The following is a 24,018-nucleotide window of genomic DNA, read 5'->3' on the forward strand; positions in this document are numbered from 1 at the left end:
ATGTCTGTTTTCAACGCATATAATAAACATTCCATTTATCGCAATTCCTGCATGGAGCCTTCAATAGCAAAACATTGTTTCAACTTTCCTGCATGGAGCCTTCAATAGCAAAACACTGTTTCAAACGTTCCTGCATGGAGCCTTCAATAGCAAAACACTGTTTCAACTATCCTGCATGGAGCCTTCAATAGCAAAACATTGTTTAAACTTTCCTGCATGGAACCTTTAAGAGCAAAACACTCAACTATCCTGCATGGAACCTTTAAGAGCAAAACACTGTTTCAACTATCCTGCATGGAACCTTTAAGAGCAAAACATTGTTTCAACTATCCTGCATGGAACCTTTAAGAGCAAAACACTGTTTCAACTATCCTGCATGGAACCTTCAATAGCAAAACACTGTTTCAACGTTCCTGCATGAAACCTTCAATAGCAAAACACTGTTTCAACTATCCTGCATGGAACCTTCAATAGCAAAACACTGTTTCAACTTTCCTGCATGACACCTTTAATAGCAAAACACTGTTTCAACTTTCCTGCATGGAACCTTCAATAGCAAAAGACTGTTTCAACCTTCCTGCATGGAACCTTCAATAGCAAAAGACTGTTTCAACCTTCCTGCATGGAACCTTCAATAGCAAAACACTGTTTCAACTATCCTGCATGGAACCTTTAAGAGCAAAACACTGTTTCAACTATCCTGCATGGAACCTTCAATAGCAAAAGACTGTTTCAATTATCCTGCATGGAACCTTCAATAGGAAAACACTGTTTCAACTATCCTGCATCATGGAACCTTCAATAGCAAAACATTGATTCAACTATCCTGCATGGAACCTTCAATAGCAAAACACTGTTTTAACTGTCCTGCATGGAGACTTCAATAGCAAAACACTGTTTCAACTATCCTGCATGGAACCTTCAAAAGCAAAACACTTTTTCAACTATCCTGCATGGAACCTTCAATAGCAAAACAGTGTTTCAACTATCCTGTATGGAACCTATAAGAACAAAACACTGTTTCAACTTTCCTGCATGGAACCTTCAATAGCAAAACACTGTTTCAACTATCCTGCATGGAGCCTTCCATAGCAAAACACTGTTTTAACTGTCCTGCATGGAGACTTCAATAGCAAAACACTGTTTCAACTATCCTGCATGAAACCTTTAAGAGCAAAACACTGTTTCAACTTTCCTGCATGGAACCTTCAATAGCAAAAGACTGTTTCAACCTTCCTGCATGGAACCTTCAATAGCAAAAGACTGTTTCAACCTTCCTGCATGGAACCTTCAATAGCAAAACACTGTTTCAACTATCCTGCATGGAACCTTTAAGAGCAAAACACTGTTTCAACTATCCTGCATGGAACCTTCAATAGCAAAAGACTGTTTCAACCTTCCTGCATGGAACCTTCAATAGGAAAACACTGTTTCAACTATCCTGCATGGAACCTTCAATAGCAAAACATTGATTCAACTATCCTGCATGGAACCTTCAATAGCAAAAACACTGTTTCAACTATTCTGCATGGAACCTTCAATGGCAAAATACTGTTTGAACTATCCTGCATGGAACCTTCAAAAGCAAAACACTTTTTCAACTATCCTGCATGGAACCTTCAATAGCAAAACAGTGTTTCAACTATCCTGTATGGAACCTATAAGAACAAAACACTGTTTCAACTTTCCTGCATGGAACCTTCAATAGCAAAACACTGTTTCAACTATCCTGCATGGAGCTTTCGATAGCAAAACACTGTTTAAACTTTTCTTCATGGAACCTTTAAGAGCAAAACACTGTTTTATCTATCCTGCATGGAACCTTTAGAAGCAAAACACTGTTTCAACTATCCTGCGTGGAACCTTTAAAAGCAAAACACTGTTTCAGCTATCCTGTATTGAACTTTCAATAGCAAAACACTGTTTCAGCTATTTTCCATGGAACCTTTAAGAGCAAAGCACTGATTCAACTTTCCTGCATGGAACCTTCAATAGCAAAACACTGTTTCAACTATCCTGCATGGAACAATTAAGAGCAAAGGACTGATTCAACTATCCTGCATGGAACCTTCAATAGCAAAACACTATTTCAACTATCCTGCATGACACCTTTAATAGCAAAACACTGTTTCAATTATCCTGCATGGAACCTTTAAGAGCAAAGCACTGATTCAATTATCTTGCATGGATTCTTCAATAGCAAAACACTGTTTCAACTATCCTGTATGGAACCTTTAAGAGCAAAACACTGTTTCAACTATCCTGCATGGAACCTTCAATGGCAAAACACTGTGTCAACTTTTCTGCATAGAACCTTCAATAGCAAAGCACTGTTTCAACTATCCTGCATGGAACCTTCAATAGTAAAACACTGTTTCAACTATCCTGCATGGAATACATGCGGACATTTCGTGTATGATCTGAAATGCTGTCAATGGCATATCGAGCATAACTCAGATGTACATGTAGAATACAGCAAAAAATCCGAAAACTCAAGATGCTGCAATAATATTTGGTAACTTCTCCTCTGCCAAACGCGGGCGTATCTTTTCTACATACCAGTATAGCTTTTTAGTATCTGCAGAGATTCTCCATTTTATCTTCAACACTATTCGGCAAAACCAACTTCTCAATTATATTTATAGAACAAAAGAGAAAATGCAGACACATTTTGAGTTCACTCAATAATTTCCAGTGATCGCCAGTAGCAGTCAAGTGTTCATCTTCTACGTAACGAAACGCGATCATACATGAAGTGAGGAGGATATATGTTATGTTCCATGACATGTGCTGATAATCTGAGCGTACTACATGTAACGAATATTGAAACTAAATACCACGGATGGATAAAAAGCAATATATAGTTTGGTCAAAACAACATGAAGTGAACAAGTACCGGGTTTGAACCCGCGATATCACTGTTCGTGGCTGTGCAGCACTTTAGGCCGTTTCTTCAGAACTGAGAAACAAGGACATAAAGGCGTCATATTACGAACACATCAGCTTTATTACAATAGGGATTATTGATCAGAAAAATATAGATATATGTCAATATATATTTATGTACTTGTTTCAGGCGGAATTATACGTGGCTTCAGACGTTAAGCCATTAGACTGAATAGCTTTCTCATACATCACTTCTCGCCTTAGTTAGTCGTTTCGAGGTACCCTTTTTCCTCAAAACAGCGACTCCGGAACCAAGCCAGATTACCCATCTTGCAGTACATGAGTTATACATTACCATCGTTCTCACAAATCATCCAAACATAAGCAAGAATGAAGAATAAGCAACACTGCTTAGTCCCGAATTCCTTCAGGTGGGAAAAAGGTCTCCTATTCATCTATCATCTTGTTTTTACTGGGGAAATAGAGTATTTATATACGTCATTATAATTTCAACTTCCTTCAGACCTTGAATACATTACAAGAAGACATGTCCCAATATAGAATAAATCATAGTGAGAAAGATGAAAAAAAATAACAAACTGTTATAATGAAACAATTACGGATGCATTTGAGACAATAACTAAGTTTTTTCTCAACAAATACATCTTAACAACAATTGCAAGTTCAGCAAGTACAACAGATTTTTTTTATAGAAAAAAAAATTATCATAACTGTGAAATTCCTTGGACAAGTTTTAAGTAATATCCCTTGTGGGGATGATGTTTGCGTGTTTGCTTTTATTATGCTTTCAGCGGATAAAAGTAATTGGGGAATTGTTTAAGTAGGTGCATCTCTTACCCATGCTTACATGAAGGATAACATACCACGTGACTTAATTACTCTCTTCCACGCATATGCCTCAGGAGGGGCAATAAGAAACACCGCTTTTAGCAGTACTTTAGTTGTAGCGGAGATGTAGAGTTATCCTGTAAAACGTTTTTTCCAGCCAGCTTATAATTTCAGAACATACAAGCACGTAAATACACTATAGTCTACTTCTTTAAGAGAGTCGTCTGAATCCAGCCGTGTCTAAAATCAGTCAAACCCGCTACTAAAATTGCCTTTAGCCAGTGACACGTAAGAACACACCATCTACACATGGATATGTCCATATTCTTTCTAAAAAAATCAAGTCTGAAAACTTTTTCTATTTCATAATGTTAATCTGCGTAAGCTCAGTTCCTACGCCAAGAACTCATTGCCTCTGGTGATGTCATAATTATTCAAAAGCAAGTGGCACACTGGGAAATGGACGTGGAGAGTAATTTGGTTTACAATAGGTGCACCAACATGCGGTGGGAACAAACTCCACGCAGTAACACACCTACTTTATACTCTCAGCGAAAAGAGAGAGAGAAAAAAAAAACATTGTTTTTGTACAAAATTTCCTAATATCCAGCTTTAAAACCATACTGACGCGAGATCATATACTACAACAGATAAAATTAAATTCATTTATTAAACTTATATTACACTAAAGCGTGTAAACAATTTCAAATATGGCAGTGTCAGAAACAAGGCTTACCGCAAATTCGATAGCAGTCAAAACATGTTGAACTCCGCCCAATATCCAGCATGCCACTGGCTTTTTAATCGAGGCAATGGGATCTTGCCGTTGACACTGAGCTTATGGACTTTTAACATTATGAATTAGAAAACGTGCTCTGACTTCATTTTCCTTGCAATAATGTGAACTTCAAGCATATCAATGTGTAGAGTTTGTGTTGTTACATGTCATTCACTGAAGGCAATTTTCGTGGCGAGTATGATTTTAAACAGCTGAAAATAGGTGACTCTCATATTCATAGGTGACTAATGATTTCAACCTGGCCATACTTAACCGAGTTGTTTTTACTAGTACTAGATTTGCCTAAAATCGGATCGCACACATTAAATATGGCCTACATTATTTTTACGCGCGAAAGCATCCTTGCGAACTAAGAATGAAAAGAAAAATTAATGCGCAAATAAATGCGCACAATAGGTGCAACCTCTCAGGAAAAAGCGACGGCGTGTATTGCAGTCAGTGCGTTGTTTTACGTAGCTGTCGCAAATTACGGTCGGTGTAAATCCTATTGCAATATATGGTGAAGAAATACCTCCCCATTCTGAATGCGCTTAGCGTAATGTTGTCAATTGTGTAACAGGCCTCGGGGATCCCGGTAAATTGAATGTACCATCTTAATAAGTAGAATGTCAATACCTGACCTACCGACACGCCCATTTCTGCCAGTTACAAAGAACTTAATTTACTTTACATCAATGATCAAGGGACCTCAATACCTCAGGGAACTCATCAACTACAACGAGAAGAGGGCTTCAGCACAATAAGTGATATGGGCTCAAACTTCTACAGACCAATTTCTAGATTACCTACACTTACACGATCGCTACCTTTGCGTCATAAACATTTTGATAAGCTAAGACCGCACATATACAATGTACTCAGATGTTATGCAAAACAAACCTCACCCTCAACATTAAGGCTAGTTCCCAGATGTAATCAATTCGGATTGATTTGATAATTACCGAATTCAAAATACTATTTAACGCGCATGTCGACATTCATTGGAGGTTTGTGGGACAGCCTGTCGGAATTCACTGTACCCTTCTAGGCAAATGACAAACATATGTGGCCCATCTGGCAAGTGCTGGACTCGAGCCCACAACCTCATCCGTCAAGAGGTATTGAATGTGCGTCTCGCATGTAAGTAAACAACCGTTAATGCATCTCATCCCCAATATGACAGGTTGTTTTTTTTTTTAAAGAAGAAAATAGTTAATAGTTTATAAGTTTACGAAATGTATTTGTATAAAAATCATGCAGGAAGCACGCATAACTAAAATACCCCAAAACCCCATCCATTTTGCTAAGTAAGTGCAACGTAGCTGAACTGTACAATGTTAGTGCCAAGACGCCAATTCACGTTCGCAGTTGTTTACATTTATGTCAGGCAAAATTCTCAAGTGGAATGCAAACAGTCTGGTTGCGGAGAATGATAACATGGTGTGAAAACAAAACCACCCTTACTGAAACAGCTGGTCATCACAAACACACTTCATCAAATCGCTCAAGCCCAGCTATCCACGTCTCAGGAATAGAGAATGTAACAAACTCGCCGACATCGTGTGCTAGGGGCGATTGTGACAGCCCTTCCATCCAACACCGTTCATACTAACAGTAAGGGATATGCTTTGCACTGAATGTCATGGTGGCGTTAGTTTTGTATCGTATAGATTTTGTGTCAGTTGATACAACGTAAATATTTTTCCAGAGGATATTACATTAGAAAAAAAAATGCAATATTCTCTCCACGACGAAGTTAACGATACTTGGATTGGAAAAACGCTGTGACCGCCCTGGAAATTAGGAAATCGGAAAATAAAAATGGTATATTTAGTAAAAGCGAAATAAATTAATACAACTCTTCCCTTGTGAAGCATCTCGAGTCCCTCCATACATACACGTGATGTCGTCTAATCTCTAGGTGAAAGAAAGCTTTAGAATGAGGTCTGGTTTATCAGAGGAAGAACTAAAAATTTTAGAAAATTTTGGGTAGAAATATTTCCATTTGTAGAAATGTTTTTAAAGGAATTACATTGGGGGTATAATGTAACACATAGATAATGCGTTAGACGTTACTAGAAGTAATTACCACTCTAAACACACCATTTGATTTTGAAATGGCCCTTATTACCTACGTTACTGCTTATCTAATGTAAAATATTAGATAGTTTATATCACAAGAGTTGGAAACTATGAGTAAAAATAAAACCTTAGCCTTTCTATCCGTACTCCAAGGCTGTGTGTTTTCTTGTCATGTTAAAGCTTATATACGGAGAACCTGCAGCCGGCTAAAGATAATCCAACACACCACCGCGAATCAATAGAAAAAAAAATACACTGGACATTACTGTTTAACCAAGCATCCTTACATAGGCTGTTGCTTTTGTTGTAAGCACGTCTGGAAAGAGTGTGGATACGTTCCTAGCATAATACATTACAACCTTAAAGGAGCAACACGTGTTTTTACGCACAGTTCACATTATTATGTTTTCAAGTTTTAACAGGCCACTAGTGTTTTCAAACAAAACGGACAAGATTATGGTTAGTAAGTTCCCCAGAAAGTAAATAAATTACATTATTAAAGAATTTGCAAGCGATTTCTGTTCTAAAGGTACAAAAATCGTTATAAAAATGCTCGTGAAACATGAATCTAATATAACAGACAACACGGATATTATACTAGTATATGTACATGGCCAATAATTCACAACTTTCGAGACGTTTGTGTTGAATATATATACATATACTAGGGGGTGCACGTGCAACACTTCTCCCTGAATAATCTTAATGAACAACATCGTTCCAACTAATTTTAATACCATGTTCAAATATTTTCATATACTCCCTCCTACTTTAACGAATTATTTTCTTGTGAATGGCATTCCTACTACTTTCTCGATATCTGATAAGGAATGCTAATGAAAACAAGGTGAAACCATATTTGCATCAACAGCTAGCAGAGCAATTTGCTGCAACAGCACGCATACACAGGAGTGGTCTTGCGTTGGATTAAGAAAAACAATGGCCATTTACACTATGAATTCACCACAGTATTAGAGACTTTGGTGATATTCTAGTATTCTGCACAGTTCTATGTTTTTATGCGCATTTGTGTAGCTAAGCTCGTGTAACATATCAGTTGTCTAAAAACTTACATAAAATGTAGGAAGTTTCCTGAATTTTTTATGACTGCGGAGAATACAATTCTTTAAGATAGCCATATGGGTTTGTTTTTACCTCAGCGAAGATATTTCGGACTTGCGCACTCGAAACACGTGTGTGGCTTGTCACCGGTGACGTCAGCACGTACTTTAGCGATAAATCGCTAGAGCTCAGTCAAAAGTATGATTCACAACGGCTATACTGGATATTTTTGGCCAAAAAACCATATCCAAATCGAATTAAATTTTCTGTATTTACCAAGGCTAACTCAAAAATTGCCTTTCAGTAAATATCAGGGTGATATATGTACAATTTTTAATGTTAAAATAAGTTTAAAGTTAAAAGAAAAATATTTTTTGAACTATTTTAAAAAAAAAAGTGCAAAAAGTCAATTGCATTTTCACTCATGGGTTTTTTGACACAAAATTTCCGGTATTACCTTTCTAAAACCCAACACCTTAGCACAATCAACCGGCACGAGGTACACTTGAGAACATGTCTACATCTAATATCACATCGTTCCTTAATAGCCTATATCAATGACATAGCAATTACCTGAGTTGTATCTTTCATCCTTAGAAACAGCCAATCATTAAACTACTTGAAAACGCGTGTACACGTTTACACATCAAACAGTTCTTGGCACCAGTTATATCCAACAATCATATCTCTCCTCGTGCGTTCCCGATTGATTGATTGATTGATTGGTGTCAAATCACTGCGGCAATCACCTTGATACTTGTAATTCACTATGTTTAAACAGACCCGGCCGTGCTTAACAGTGTGTTGATCTGTGCACGTGTTGTAGTCGTGATTTCCAATGCGTTGCCTCCGTGTGTGTTCACTTCACCGAACACCTGTTCATTTTTTCTCCGCGTAGGATTGCATTTAGTTTATTGAGACGATGTCTAATCCAAAATGTTGGTAATTCCGTCGTGCGTGTTGTTCACAATCTTACATTTAGTTAAGAACATATCAACAATTCATCAGCAGTCCTAATCATTCATCAGGAAATGCGTAGAGGAAATGGCTTCTCAGTCTTGGCGTATCAATCAAAATTAATCCATTTTTGGAGACCTTGGTTGAATGGCCGCCTCTTTTTCCAGATCAGATAAAAACTGGACACCTTTTGCGTTTGTTGCCATTCAGTCATTTATGTGACCTTTGAGCCTTCGCTCGAAGATAGTCTGTATTCTGCGTTGATATTGTAACGGATCGTTTGTCCAAACAGATGGACCCACACTACATCCCCCTAGAATGCTATGGAAATTGACACAGTCGATTTCGATAATCCCAGTTGGCCATACGTTTTTAACAAACAATTTTGATTCCTAAAAAGTCATTAACTTTACACCCATTTGACAGTAATTTATGACAGCTTGTCATTGAAGGCGACGACCGGATGACAAAATTGTGGCCTTTCATTATAGTGAACATGACGGTTACACTCGGTAATGTTTTAAATGCCAGGCACTTGATTAATCATGACCGTTCCATCTCTCCCTCCTCTGATCACATGGGCCATGACACCACTGTGAAAATCAGTTGTCATTAAGGTCAAAGGATGGAAAGAGCAAGGAATGAGAGAATTCCAAACACAAGGAAAAGGGGTGCCACTTTGACGCTGTCACATCCACTCCCGTACTTTGCACAGACAGGCGGCTTAACAGATTGCATAAAATTTGCCAGAACATTGGCCACTTCCTCCCCGCAGTTTTCGCGATAGTATTTATCCTGGCAGTCAAATACCTTGTCCATAAACCTGCAGAATGAGAAAAAGATACATTAATATTAAAACCAATGTATTATTTTACTTGACTTTCCGGTATAATGCGTACTTTCCTTTCATTATTTTTTTTATTCAATTTTTTTTTATTTCATTGCTGCTTATAACGATAGTTAAGAATTTTTTCACTTCTGATCATTTTTATGGGTGGATGATACAAGAGAGACCATGGTTATTCATCGATCTCACACTTCTTATATCGAATGCGTAATTCTCTATGTTCGATTTACATCACTGCCGTTCATAACAAATTTTGCAGAGAAATCTTGAACTACGTCAAGGTCAATGGGGTCACAGAGATGAAGTAACAAATGCTGTCAGGAAATACAAATTCGCTGTCTCAACTTTTGTTTCTATTCATACTTGATGCATATTCCCGTTATCTAAGGTATGTTCAACATGATTCCAGCATGTCACATGACAGAATTTTATTGACGAATGCTGACTATAGGTGCAGGATGTCAGTGGTGTGGCTAAGCCCAACAATCGTACACAAGGTCCAGAGGCCAAGCTTATCTAGTGGTGGCGGTGATGTAATGCGTGCGTAGAGAGACGCACACGCTTTGTAAGATGTACGCACATGAACATGCTTAAGTTACAAGTAATGACGAGCTTTTCCATGTGTAACACAGACATCGATAATGCGCACCATACAGCTGCAGGACTGGTGGTTCTCTACAAACGTGCGACTGCCCGTACCATCGTCGTGAATGGATTCTTGCCACCAACCATAACACTGTCATGAAATTATGGTACTAAATCATGACGACATGGGTCAGGCCAAAGACTTTAAAAATGGTACTGAGAGGTGTTAGGACGGACAGAGAGGACTTGTAGGCCCATTGTCAATTTAATGTGACTGGGTGCGGTGTCATATTTGGTGCTTTTGGCTGATACTTGCTCCCTCACAAGAAGACACAGTATATATACATACACCTATGACTAGTCGTCGTCATGTGACTGAAAAATTGTAAAGTGCGACGTAAAACCCCGAGCACACATACATATATAAGAACTGATATGGGGTCGAGGGCCGTGGTCGCGTACTTACAGGCCAGAGCACATGTGGTGCGTATTGGAATCCGGCATTGGACGGGAAATATATCCTAGCTATCTCTGTTTCTGCTAACAATAAGCGCCCAGCGATGCTTTTGTAGTCGTTTACGCAGCCTAACGTTTGTTGAAGACCATTTGTCCTTCACTAATATTGTGTGGAAATGTGCACACGCATGGGAAAGCTCGCCAGAAACTTGCTAAAGGTTGCTGATTAACACCGGTTTTCTCCACCCCATACAACTGATTATCATCTAATAAGTGAAAGTTGACCGATGTGGTTAGCACGCCAGTGCGGCGCAATGACCCAGGAGCTTTTCCTCAATGCGGTTGCTCTGAGCTCAAGTCCAGCTCTCGCTGGATTCCTCTCCGGGCGTACGTGGGAAGGTCTTCCAAAAACCTGCGGATTGTTGTGGGTTTCCCCGGGTTCTGCCCGTTTTCCTCCCACCATCATGCTGGCCGCCGTCGTATAAGTAAACTATTCTTCCGTACGGCGTACAACACCAATCACACAGGTCACACATAACTAAAAATTCTTGGATAGAGCGTGTGGGGTAAAACAACATTGAACTATATACATGTAAATAAATATTGCCGCGTGGGTAGGATTACATATTGATAAACAGTTTACATCCGTTCTGAACAAGTCGTCTGCGCGGTGGTCATGTCGACAAGAAATTTCTGCTATTTTAAGTTTTTACTTCCGTAAATCTTTACGTCATAGTTTTTTCTATTCATGTTAGCTTTACGTATTCCTCTTACCTTTCAGTATTGTTAAAACAAAAGAAAGGTTGGCTCAATTATTTCATTTACATAACATACTGAAGGTAACAGATCCATCGCGTGAAGTAATGGGGTTAAGTGACTATTAATATTAATAATTATTTTGAAGAGTTACTGTGTAGAGGGTAAAACCAGAGCACCAATAACAATGAAAGATGGCCATATCATGAATTGGGACCAATGCAACCTCTTGTCAATTTACTTCAGTTAGGGTTTTGTTCAAACTGTTGATGCAAATGTTAAATTATGGCACGTTACACTCCATTCCTACTTCCCTCTTCGCACCATGGCTTAAACAGAATTATGCAAGAAAATGCAGTCATGTTAATTCCAATTTCTTAAACGTCACTGGTCTAGAATTACTCAAAACGCCGTGTTGTCATCAGATTTACCATACACTAATGGGATATTCCTTCTCTATTTGTTTTTATCCCATTACCAATCCTTTCACTTTTTATTGATATTATAAGAATAGTTTTAGGTCTAGTGTCTATCTCTTCAATTTTGTATATATCTTGATAGTGAGTAACAAGTTAAATCACAGCGACCACATAGAATACCCCTATTCAAGTTATCTCATTAACCAAACATGGTGGGTCGAGGATAGAGATTCACTGAAGTAATGGGCTTAAAGATATGCCATTTCCGTTTGCCTTTTCTCTCCTTATAATTCCAATTATTGGGCGTTCATTGTGGTCTATCATGTGGTATTTTCATCTTGAAGAGCAGACACTGACTTTTGGCATCCTGCCAGATTTGCTTTAAAGGAAACGTTATGGACAATAGCTTCAAAGCAAGAAGCCGATATGCACATCAGCACTTTATTGTGGTTATCCTGCGGGGAATAACGAATTCCTCCCGTCGCGTCTCTAAAAGCAGCTGATTTTTAGCAACTCGTTACACGCTGGTTTCTGATTAGTTTCCTGCTGGGTGTAGAAAGCATCAAACGCTCTCCTCCGCAAAGCTGATTATGGCGAAAATGGCAAGTGGCACAGCCGCTATTTCGTGTACATGTATAAGTAGCAGTTCTTAATAATCATTTGTTCTTGTGCGAATCTGCTGATTAATGTTTTACGCCGTTCTTAAGAAATATTTACATATAAACCGATGGCTTATGTTTCAGTGGAGGTGAAGGTGGAGTAGGGGCAAGGATAGTAGGTTTGGTGGTGGTGGTGGTGGTGATGGGAGGGGGGGGGGGCTTGGTGAACGGACAGGACAAGTAATGACTAGCTTGATAAGAAAACGAGTGTGTATATGCCAGGGAGACAAACTGAAGTGCCAATGTCGCAATACGGCATCTGTGCTCACCTATGTCAATTTCAAATCTCTCCCCGATACGCCACGAGTGCAACACGTTTATTTTACGGGGGGCCTCCGTGGCTCAGTTGGTTAGCGGGCTAGCGCAGCGTAATGACCCAGGAGTCTCTCACCAATGCGGTCGCTGTGAGTTCAAGTCCAGCTCATGCTCACCTCCGCTCCGGTCGTACGTGGGAAGGTCTTCCAGTAAAATGCGGATGGTCGTGGGTATCCCACGGGCTATGCCCGGTTTCCTCCCACCATAATGCTGGCCGCCGTCGCATAAGTGAAATATTCTTGAGTACGGCGTAAAACAGCAATCAAATAAACAAATTTATTTTACGTGTCACTTGTACGTGGCTGTAGCAAATCGTTAAATAAAATTGAATTACATTTTGATATTAAGCACTTTATGATAATTTCTGTGGGTTCCAACGCCGTATTTATCTGGTTTTCAGGTGTTGTATTCACGCAGGTGCTGTTCTATTAAATGGTAGCCTTAGTTTTCTATACGTCCCCTTCTAATCAAACGCAGCAAATAGCTGCGAAAAGGTATGGTGTTCTTTATGTGCTACGAAAAAGAATTCTTAGCACGCATAACTCGATGTCGTTTCAAAAGCTAATGTCGAATTTTTGCATGCCAACATTTCCAGTTTTATGTGGTGACATATAAATGATATATCCCGAATCGTAAAAGCCTACATTGACCTTAGAATAACCGTGCATATGTGTATCCCTGTTTAATTGGAATCATTCTTATCATTATACATTGTTCAACCATTTTTGAACAGAAAAAGATCGAATTAAACCTCCTGACATTGTATGCTCCCTACAGATACGCTTTAAGTCGAGTTTTTCCACGTTTAAGCTTCAGAAAAGTTTTAAATTGGCGTTTAACAAAATTCTCAACGCGCAAACACAACGTCACCTTTCAAAATTGTGTGTATCTAGTTTTGCCACGGTAAAGGCCCATTCAAAACTTCACTGATCTACACTTATGGCGAACAGATTTGCACACAGTATTAGTCGAAGACAATTGATCCACAAGCCCCCTGTTCATGTTCTGAGTAATATAGAAGACTTTACAGCATAGAAAGTAAAACAAGGGCAACGACAACAGTGTGGCAGAGTCGTGCATAACCTGTAAAATGCAGTCTCTTTAACTTTACAATTTACTTTGGTCTGGGTGTTATTCCAACTGTTCATAAAGTCAACTGCCCACCTCCCAAGAACCAAGTTTTACGCAAAATTATTTTTAAAAATGGCAGTAATGACAGTTGCAATTCATTAGTCGATAGTGGGTTGAATTAACCATCATGCTCTGTTGCATCCCGTGCACGAGACTACTCACCCGCAGGATAAAGACCATACGTCATCCGGCCGAGCATCGTTATTTTTCTTTTTTTCGGCTATCTTATTCTGAAAGTTGTGTGTCTCCATCTGTACACATTGGGATATCGGTCTTGTCTGAAGTTCTATGCACGTCGCTTGGATGGATAAGACTAAAACAAATATATGCAGATGTACATACATATGCTGAATAGAAAATTTAACTTTTCAACAAATATTATAGAGACTTTGCACTGTTAGTCACTAAATGGTTCAGGTATAGACCGACCCTGACAGTGGAGTGAGTGCTCAGGGCTTAACGTCGAACTTAACCATTTCTCAGTCATATGACGAAGGAATCCTTTGAGTGTATGTGCCTCCTTGTAGCAGGACAGATTTCCACCGCTCTATTATCAAGTGCTGCTTTGTTGAGACGACTTACCGAAGGCAAGCAAGCCGCCCCATTATACTGATACAGGACAAGCAGTCGCTGAACTATATCATTCATGCTGAACGCCAAGTGAGGAAGCTACAACTTCCTCTTTTAAGGTATTGGGTGTGACTCGACTAATGATCTACCGCCCCTCCGAAGCGGACGCTCTACCACCTGACACTGAATGTCGTCTCATATAACATCTAACCAACCTCTTAGGTGGGGTAATGGTTAGAGAGTCCGCCTCGATGTCGGGAGACCACTGGATCAAACCCGAGTCGGGCTATACGAAAGACTGTAAAAGTGTTACTTGCTGCTGCCTCGCTTGACGTTCAGCCGTGAGAGGTTAGAGCATGGAAACATGATTGCAAAGCCCTGTGTCAGTGACAGGGTGCGGTGTCATGCCTGGTGTTGTCGGCATGATGCTTCAGTGACGGCAGCATTAATGTAACATAATCACAAGGTCAATTCCCAAAACGACGTTTAACACAAACCACCATCACTATTCAGACGGGCCTCATCGACCTGGTTTTTAGCTAGGTAACGCACAACAACGACACAGGAGGTTGATCAAATCCAGCTCATGCCGGCGCCCTATTTAGGCGTACACGAGAATGTCTCCACCAATCTGCAAACAGTTGTGGGTTTCCTCAGGGCTGTGCCCGATTTCCGCGCATGAGTGAAATACTTTTGAATATCGCGACAAAAAAAAAAAGAAAAAAAGAGAAAGCAAATAAATAAATAAATATTTCAATTCATTAAACCAATCCGAAAACTGTAATGGCTGAATTGGATTCAAAGATGGCGGTGGCATATCCATTCCCACAATAAAATGCGGTCTTTTTCCCTCCAAAAAATATATAGCATAGAGAGTAAATCCAGACCAGTGAGGAGCGTGTGATAGTTGGTAAATTGTCACTCTTAATCAATGATCATATGCATCTTGTAAATACATTAGTCTTGATTTTAGTCTTAACTGTTAATAGTTGTAACTTACACAACCTGTTCACCCTGGCTTACGCAGAAATATGCCAAACGCTTCAGCGATGTAGATGGTAAGTTACTAGACCTAACTGGTACTCAAAATGCCATGTTTTTATCACATTTAATAAGCACATTTTAAACACTTACTGTCAATATTTTTGCACATGTAGTCAAATCCATTCCTTAGTTTATCAATGCTGACACTTTTGGATAACAGGTCACCAACATGAGGATTTTGGTCGTTACACTCAATGAGGATATTTTCTACACACTCGAGAGCTATGTCCAGCGTGCCGTCCCTAAGGAATAAAAAGCAATAGTATATCATTTAAATACATACACACACAAAAAAACACAATATGATAGACTTACAGCAAGGAAAGACAGTCAGAGCAGCGACCATAGCGAGACAGTTTTGAGAACTAATCACACGTAACAGATGAAACACGTGCTACTGTCAGTTTACGTCAGCTGGCTTTTTCTAATTGTTCATGAAAATGCTTACATGGTAGGAAATCACATGCTTCCTAACGGCATGGCTGCAGTCAAATTCCATATACATAAAAAACGTACTGATATTTATACTTGTAATTTGTTATTGCCAGGCTATATTCATTTTGCCTACATGACATTATATTCAACGCAGCGATATTTACGAAAATGGATATTCCTCGTTTAATGAAAGTCGTCTATAATTGTGATAAAAAGTATGTGGGAAATAATAACGAAAATGAATTCTGTCGGTCACGTGGTGACAATGAAAGGTCTAATACTGACTGAAAAGCAGTTGTCTTCGACCAGTATGGCGTACATGACGCATGCAAAAACTCGTCACCATAGTTTAGGTGAAAAATACTTGAGTATATCACGAAACAACAAAGAGATAAAGGGATCGAATGCACTCCTTCTAAAAAAAAAAAAACTATTCAGGTTCACGTAAAATCAATACACTCTTTATCAACATGTTTAACTAAATCAGCTTCACTGCGCAAATGAATATGATACGCAAATGGATACCTACAGTTTCGCGACAAGGGAAGTACAGGGCTGTATATTTCGAGTTGAAAACTTGTTATTTTTTTTTTACTTGGCAATGAACTGTTTATCTCTCTTAAATGGGTTTCATTCTTGTATTTAATCAACCCAGCACATGTCTAAGCCTAAGGGCAGCATTAATGTTATTTTTCTTGAATACTACGTGTTTATCACATATTAGTAATGGTAAAGTGGTCTGTCAGCAACCTGCGGAAAGCCGAGTGTCTTTCCAACATAAAGCTGTGAGAGGTCGGAAAAGGGAAATATTCTTGAGTGCGGTGCAAAACTCCTATCAAATAAGTATATACATCATAGTAAAGTATTTGGTGATGCACTGTCTTACTGGCAGTATTGTTTGAGTCTGTCTGCATCACCCGAGTTCCCGCCCTCTGACGCTGGCTGCATGGTTAGGCCGACGGCTGTTAGGCAATCCTTGGCTCTCATCTCTGCCTGTCCAGCTGTTTGAGGACAAACTGCATTCACAGTAAGGCTTTCTGAAAGACAAAATATTGTTCGATATGGTTAAATGAATAGCTTGATCATCTTATAAATGGTACACGAAAACGTTACATGTACAGCATGGAAGAGCAACTGTACGTCTAATATTGGACTAAGCAAACTTGGGCCAGTGTGTTGTAGACACGTCCGTGATTAAGCATGTATCCCGACCATAATCTGGAATTTGTTTTCAGTCGAAGCGATTTTAAATGAATATATGACGGTGATATTGGATCTCAGACAGCTCGTATATTTCTGAGCTGACTTCTGTGTAAGTCAGGCTACGTCATTTCCCGTATTGCATGGAGCAGCATAAACACACGTACGGTCGTGCGATACACAAAGGCATTCTCACTAGCTGGAACCAGACTATAACCTTCTGTACCATTCCAAATGATCAAGGGCGATAAAGCACAGCTGTGCCCGTAGAGAAAACCCAGATGCACCACAGACAAATCATAAACAGCGTCGGTGGTTCTAGCTCCAGTTCCCTTAGTCGGCCTAAGTACTTCTTGTAATAGTTTATGGTATTGGAAGTTTCATGGTATGGTTTCTCTGAGAGTACAAGTGCTATTAGAGGATGACGTCAGTAACCACAGCAAAGAATGATTATTTTGTGACAAATATGCCGTGTTTTGATATTGACACTAATGGAGACGTATCGCTAAGCACGATCAACATTTGTTTACATGGCACAAGATCTAGCAAACCCCTACACTGCATTGTGACTCCCGGTTTCAAGCCCCGGCATCACGAAACTGACTTAGAGTCAGGCTTAGTCCTAACATAGTGAAAAAGCATTGACACTTTGAAGAAAGTGAGAACTTGCATATTTGCGGTTTCAGTATTTCGACAAAATTTTATTTTTGTCACCTTCAAGTAACAAGTCCAAATTACAGCTCGGCATCAAGAACTTTGAAGACTTAACTTGTGGTAAACTCCTGAAGATATTTATTGAATTTGTGTTTTACGCCGTCCTCAAGATTATTTCACTTCTCACGACTGCGACGGCAACCCGTAATGGAGGAGGATATGATCTTGGTGGCTGAAGGCGAGATTGTCACGCCCAACACTCCACTTTGGCCCTTACTTCTCTGTAGACGGGAGGTCGGGAGGCCCGCTCCGATCAATCAGCTGGTCACGTTTGTCCAGATATTCAGGCATCAATTCGGGTAGATGTTTACTGCTTTTTCCCTGTTGGATTTTTTCAACGACTTCTTAGATGTTTGGACGGTGGCTGTAGGGTCATTCGAGTGGTTTGATTCTGTCTTACAGATTTAGTCTGGTCGAGTATGAGCGAAAAATCCACCTTATCATGGGTGGCATGGAGTTCTCGTCTCCCTTTCTGCTGGTCCTTGTTGGCATTTCGGGGTGGGTGAAGGACACGGCGCTATGAATCTTTATATTTCTTCGTTTGTCTTTTTGAAACTCCCTTTATGCTACTTTCTCTAACTTACCTAAACTGTTTTCTTTCCAGCCGACAAGTCTGCTAATAAAAGGAAAAATGAAGCATTGCTCAGCTGGCCTTAGATTCTTGTACTGTCTTCCAAAAACACTGATTTCCGGCATCCAAAACCAAAGCCTTTGTCCTTGGCAAAGCTATTCAAGCTTGTGCAGGAAAGGTCAAACAGGTCAGGAAACTGAGGTCTGGTGATATACTACTACACTGTTCTAGAAAACAACAATCAATAAACCTGCTGTCTCTTCAAAATGTAAATGGCGTTCCGCTTTCGTTTTCCCCGCACAACTCATTAAACTGTCACCACGGGCTATTAGGGACCGAGATGGAGACTTGAATGACCTGACAAAGGACGAGATATGTGCTGAATTAAGACCTCAAGGTGCCACAAAGGTGAAACGATTCACTTCCAAGCGAAACGGTTGTGTTATGAAGCTCAACACCTATCTGTTGAACTTCAATAAAACAACACGGCCAAATTCCATATGTTTTGGCCCTTATAGCGTTCAGATAAAGCTTAAAGCTCATCCAACAAACCCTGTCTACGATTGTGTTTTTGATCCATCCTATGTAGACAAATATAATAAATGTCCTAACAAGATCCCTTCGTTCGGTATTCGTATACAGGACCATATTGTGGAAGCTAACATCAAGCTGGATAATACAGCTCGGGTATCTCTTCCGGAGACATCTCCCGGGCCTCTTCCACAGCCTAAATTGATATTTAATCTACGTAAGCATAAGAAAGTAGATAAAACCCTCTTATAATTCAGCTAAATTTTGCTGAAATAAAGGTTAATTTTCCGTTTGTAAATTTGTTTATACTGACGGGTCAAAGGACCGGAACAGGGTTGCAGCTGCGGCTGTCTATAACAGGGAGCTTTTTTTCGTTGTCTTCCGCCTCTTCAATCTTTACGGGCGAGGCCAGAGCAATACTCCTGGCCTTATCATTTAATTCTTCTTGGCGTGCCCAGAGGGCAATGATATGTATTGACTCGTTCTAGTGCCTTTTGACTATAAGGAATAATAAATTTAAAAATCCTATCAGGTTTCAAATTTTAGCCCTATATAGGAAACTTATTGAAAGTGGTAAAAATATCACAATCTGTTGCATACCGAGTCATAATGGTATCCATGAACACACAGTGGTAGAAAGACAGGCTAAAGCTCCCTTCATAAACATATATCTAAAATATTGATCCCTCACACTCATTTTAGATCTGATATACTTAAATATATTCGTCCCCTTAATAAACAGCTCGCTAGTCACCATGTCACTGGCTATAATTCGTATACACATGGTATGTCTCGAAGACACCAACTAGCTTTAACGAGGTGCCGTGTCGAGCTTTCTCGTTTAACTCACAATTTTATTCTCGATGGGAGCAGTGCTCCCGAGGGTGTTGAATATAGTGCTCAATACGGCATCAAACATATCCTAGTTGACTGTGTAGACTTTGCTCATGCTCGGCAAAAGTTTTACACAGTCGCGTCCACATTGGATTTATTTGACAGCATTGCTGGCGATGCTGTCATTGAATATTTGAACGCCACTGGCCTATTTCATAGAATATAGTTTGTCTTAATCATAAATGAGTATATAATTACAACTTTCCACAAGAGACATATATATATATATATATATATATATATATATATATATATATATATAAAACTCGAAAACAATTATATATATATATCTATATAATGGTTTCGAGATTTAAAAAATGTTAGCTTTTTTAGCTGATCTTAAACATGTGTGTCTGTTTTATTTCATTTTTCAAAGTTATTATCAAAACCTTTGACAGCTTCTTGATTTAAATATGTTCTCGCCACGACATGGTTGAAATACTGCCGATGTGGCATTAAGCCATAATCGTTCAATCATTCATATATTCATACATACGGTGCTCAGTAATATTTGTTTACAATCTAACAACCACCTCGTGGTATACACTCTTCTCCAGGTTATGCGCCTAAATTGTTTACAAAATAAATGACACAAACCTTTAATATTGACAGTATGATATCCCAAATTAAGGTACAGAAGCTAGCGCCTGGAACGGGCGACATAAACTAGAGACACTTTGACTGAACTAATATGTATTGACATGTTTTCTCTAAAGCTGTCAGTCGTACCAGTAATTCAACGATGGGTCAGTGAGGTAAAACATGTCGAATTTATTATTATTATTTCCTCAGACCAGCCCGATGGCTTAGTTGATAGAGCGTCCGCTTCGGGGCCGGTAGATCCAATCCTGGGTCGGGTCACACCTAAAACTTTCAAAGAGGAAGTTGTAGCTTCGTCACTTGGTGTTCAGCATTAACGGAGTGGTGCAACGACTGGTTGACCCATATCAGTGTAATGGCTCGGGTGGGTCGGCTTGCTTGCCTTCGGTAAGGTGTCTCAGTAAAGCAGCACCAGATAAAACAGAAGTGGAAATGCGTCCTGCAACAAGGAGGCACGTTACACCTAGATGCTTCGTCGTCATATTACTAAAAGATTGTTAAGTGCGACGTTGAACCCTAAGCACTCACTCATTCACTCACTCCTTGGTTTCACCTAGAGGCAAAATATGAGGTAATGATATGGCGATAAAACAGTAGATTTGGTGGTAAGGCTACAAAAGCGTTCACCAAGGACACGTGAATGCTCAACACCAGGTCAGGTAATGAAATCAGATTAACATGGATTCAGTGGTGCAAAAGAGCAGGTTATGATTTTGTAATTGTCTCTAATGTAATACTAATCAAAGATCATTTACGATGAGCATTACAGTTCTGAACTCAGTTTTTAGACACTATTAACATTTACCGTAACATCAATACGCCAAAATGTCATCAACGATGGAAAATTCCCTTCGTCTTATTGCGGTACATATGTATGCAAAATCTAACCTAACCCAACATGCGTATGTAAAACCTAAGTATATGTCGCACTTTTTATTGATTTAATTTTTTTCATGATTGATATTTTAGGCTGTACTCAAGAATGTGTCACTTATGCGACACCCGCCAGCATTTTGGTGTGTGGACAACCGGGCAAAGCCAGGTAGAAACACAACCATCCACAGGCTGCTGGAAGATCCATTATTTTTTGAGGTATGTTTATTTAACTTCGCATTGCTTAAACTATCAAAAGACAAATCAGGGAATGACAAATGCTGCACCTGTTCTTAGTGTCAGAGAGGTCGTCAGTAACTTACCGAAGGTCGGTGGTTTATGTCATGGACTCAGGTTCCCCCCCCCCCCGCCCCCTCATAAAAACTAACCACCGTTGCAGGGGTGAAGAATAATTGTGTATAATGTAAAGCAACAATTAAATAAAAAGATAAATCTATATTGAAAATAGGAATAAGAATGAATGAGTGAGTGCTTGGGCTTTAATGTTGTACTTAACGATATGGCGACGAAAAAATCCTTAGAGTGCTTGTAAAGCGCCTACTTGTTGCTTCACTGAGACGCCTTACCGAAGGAAAGTAGAAAGCCCCGCCAGAGCCATTATACTAATACGGGTCAACCAGTCGATGCACTATCCCTATCATGCTGAACGCCACGCGAAGAAGTTAGATCTTCCTCTTTTAAGATCTTAGGCGTGACTCGACCCAGGAATGACCTTGGATCTACCGCTCCAGAAACAGAGGTTTTACCAACTGTGCTATCGGGGGGGGGGGGGGGGGGAGGTGGGGGGTGTTCAGAATAAAAATGTGCATGTTCATAAATAAACATTGCAGGTTTGACTGGAGTTAGATATTGTCTAATGTGACGAAAACATCTTTCAGGTATATAATAAGCATGTAAAAGAACATGGATCTAGTCATTTAACTTTTCTTTTCGTTGGTATATGTGAGTGCCGGCACATTTCTCACGTTCACACGTGACTTTTGAAGCGCGTGAGCGGATTGAATAGTCTTATTAAGGATAGCATGTATCGGATATCTCGCTGAGCAAACGCAGAACAGAGCTGTAGTACAGCTTCTTTAGCAGAAAATAACTCACTCTGATCAGATTAAAGCCGATTGCTTCTGCACAGCGGGGAATAAAACAGAAGATAGATTAATTGTGTGAAGGGATGGTGGAGTGGAAGACGCAAGATGGATTAGGTACGCTGATTACAGCAGACGGAAGAGTAACAAAGCACTGTCTAGAGGGAAGGGATGGTTCTAGAACGCCTCGCCTTCAAGAAGATTATATATAGTCTAATAAAGACACGGGAAGACGACGATTCTGTTAGTTGTGGTTTACCTTTGTTAAAGGGAAAGAAACTACAAAAAAGAAATAAAGATTAGCTGGACAATTAAAAACTGTACCCGAAAATACCTTTAGTTATCCTCAATTTTTTTTTCAATGAGTTAAATGTAGTCAGAGAGGATATGGTTGACTGCATGGACCAAATTGACAATACACGTCGTCAATGACGTCAGTGTGGCTTTTCTGGTCATATAAAAAGGTGTATAATGTTAGATCTCATTTATCATGCACAAGCACACATTGCATGATTACGGAATACAAGAATTTTATTCAACATTGAAAAAGAAGGTGTAAAAGGCGCCATTGCCGACATACTTCATCAATGTTACCCATAAAGCCCACTATATAAGGAAAACATTCCATTGGATTTGACATAATCGGCGAAGGTATTTTTTATTGATGTCTACTTCATTTCTAAGGTTTCTGTCCGTTTAGAACGTACACGTACGCAAATGTACAAATGTACAAAAGAGATGAGTCATAAGAGATAATACAGAAAATAAGCGATAATGTGGTCATTTTGCATTGTTTTAATGTGATTGTATGTTAAATGTGATGACAACACAATATTTTTAGACAAGTAATTCTAGACAAGAGGCGTGTAATAAATTGCACTTAACACCACTGTATTTTGTTTCACCTAATTCTGTTTAAGCCATGGTGCGTGGGAATTGCTACTATTTATGCATTTACAGGAACAATTAGAATAATACCCTAAACTGAGGTAAACTGACAAGAGGCCATATTTTACCGATAACGTGTGACCATTTGCCAGCTATCAAACTGTCTAGGCTGCTGTGGTTTAAATTTCTATACTGTACGCCTTCAGTTATAGCATATTGCTAATCTTTCTCCGAAATAAGATCTTGCTTCTCAGTAGCTTAAGTTGACATAAATGATTACGTACAGGGCTTATGAGTTAGGTTATAAATTAAGGTGTGAAAAGTTTAACTCTTTTTACCAAGTTGATGTTCGGTATCAAAAGGTTCTAGGCTTAGTACTGATCGACCTGCTGTCGGTACAATGACGTGGTAAAGCCTTATGTAAGCTGTCTGTTCTGTACCACTTTAATTCTTTCGGAACTGCCATGAGTTTTGAACAGAAAATCAGGTATTTCAATACAACGACAAGCAAAGCAACAAAACATTCACCAGGCTAAGAGAGTAGCGATGCAACAAACAAATCATAACAAACAATCGCCACTAAAATTGCAAGCAAAATACCTGAAAAAATTCTGACTAAAAGCTGGTCTAGCTAGCTCAGCATTCAAACATGTGACTTCTAAAATGAAACACTATAGTGTACTTCAAGCGGATGCTGCCGTAAGCCACAGAAGTGATAAGGAGCGGAAAACTAGACAGTGGCATCCTGAACACAAAAAAAATTAATTACACGAACCAAAAATAAAAAAGACAAAAGATTAATTAACAAAAAAA

The 24,018-nt window shown here is 39.3% G+C and overlaps 1 protein-coding gene across 1 annotated transcript in view; it reads right to left on the reverse strand.

The window, feature by feature from the left end:
* Nucleotides 1–8,051: 8,051 nt before the first annotated feature.
* Nucleotides 8,052–24,018, reverse strand: part of LOC135479656 (uncharacterized) — a 39,724-nt gene continuing 23,757 nt past the window's right edge. Inside the window, exons 2-5 of the mRNA XM_064759552.1 lie at nucleotides 16,718–16,868; nucleotides 15,487–15,638; nucleotides 13,945–14,095; nucleotides 8,052–9,437 (exon numbers count right to left, since the gene is read on the reverse strand). Of these exons, the coding sequence (XP_064615622.1) occupies nucleotides 9,233–9,437; nucleotides 13,945–14,095; nucleotides 15,487–15,638; nucleotides 16,718–16,868 (659 nt within the window). The 3' untranslated portion in view covers nucleotides 8,052–9,232. The remainder of the gene's footprint in view (nucleotides 9,438–13,944; nucleotides 14,096–15,486; nucleotides 15,639–16,717; nucleotides 16,869–24,018) is intronic.

The sequence above is a fragment of the Liolophura sinensis genome, chromosome 12 (assembly GCF_032854445.1).
Source record: "Liolophura sinensis isolate JHLJ2023 chromosome 12, CUHK_Ljap_v2, whole genome shotgun sequence".
In the NCBI taxonomy this organism is placed as follows: Eukaryota; Metazoa; Mollusca; class Polyplacophora; order Chitonida; family Chitonidae; genus Liolophura; species Liolophura sinensis.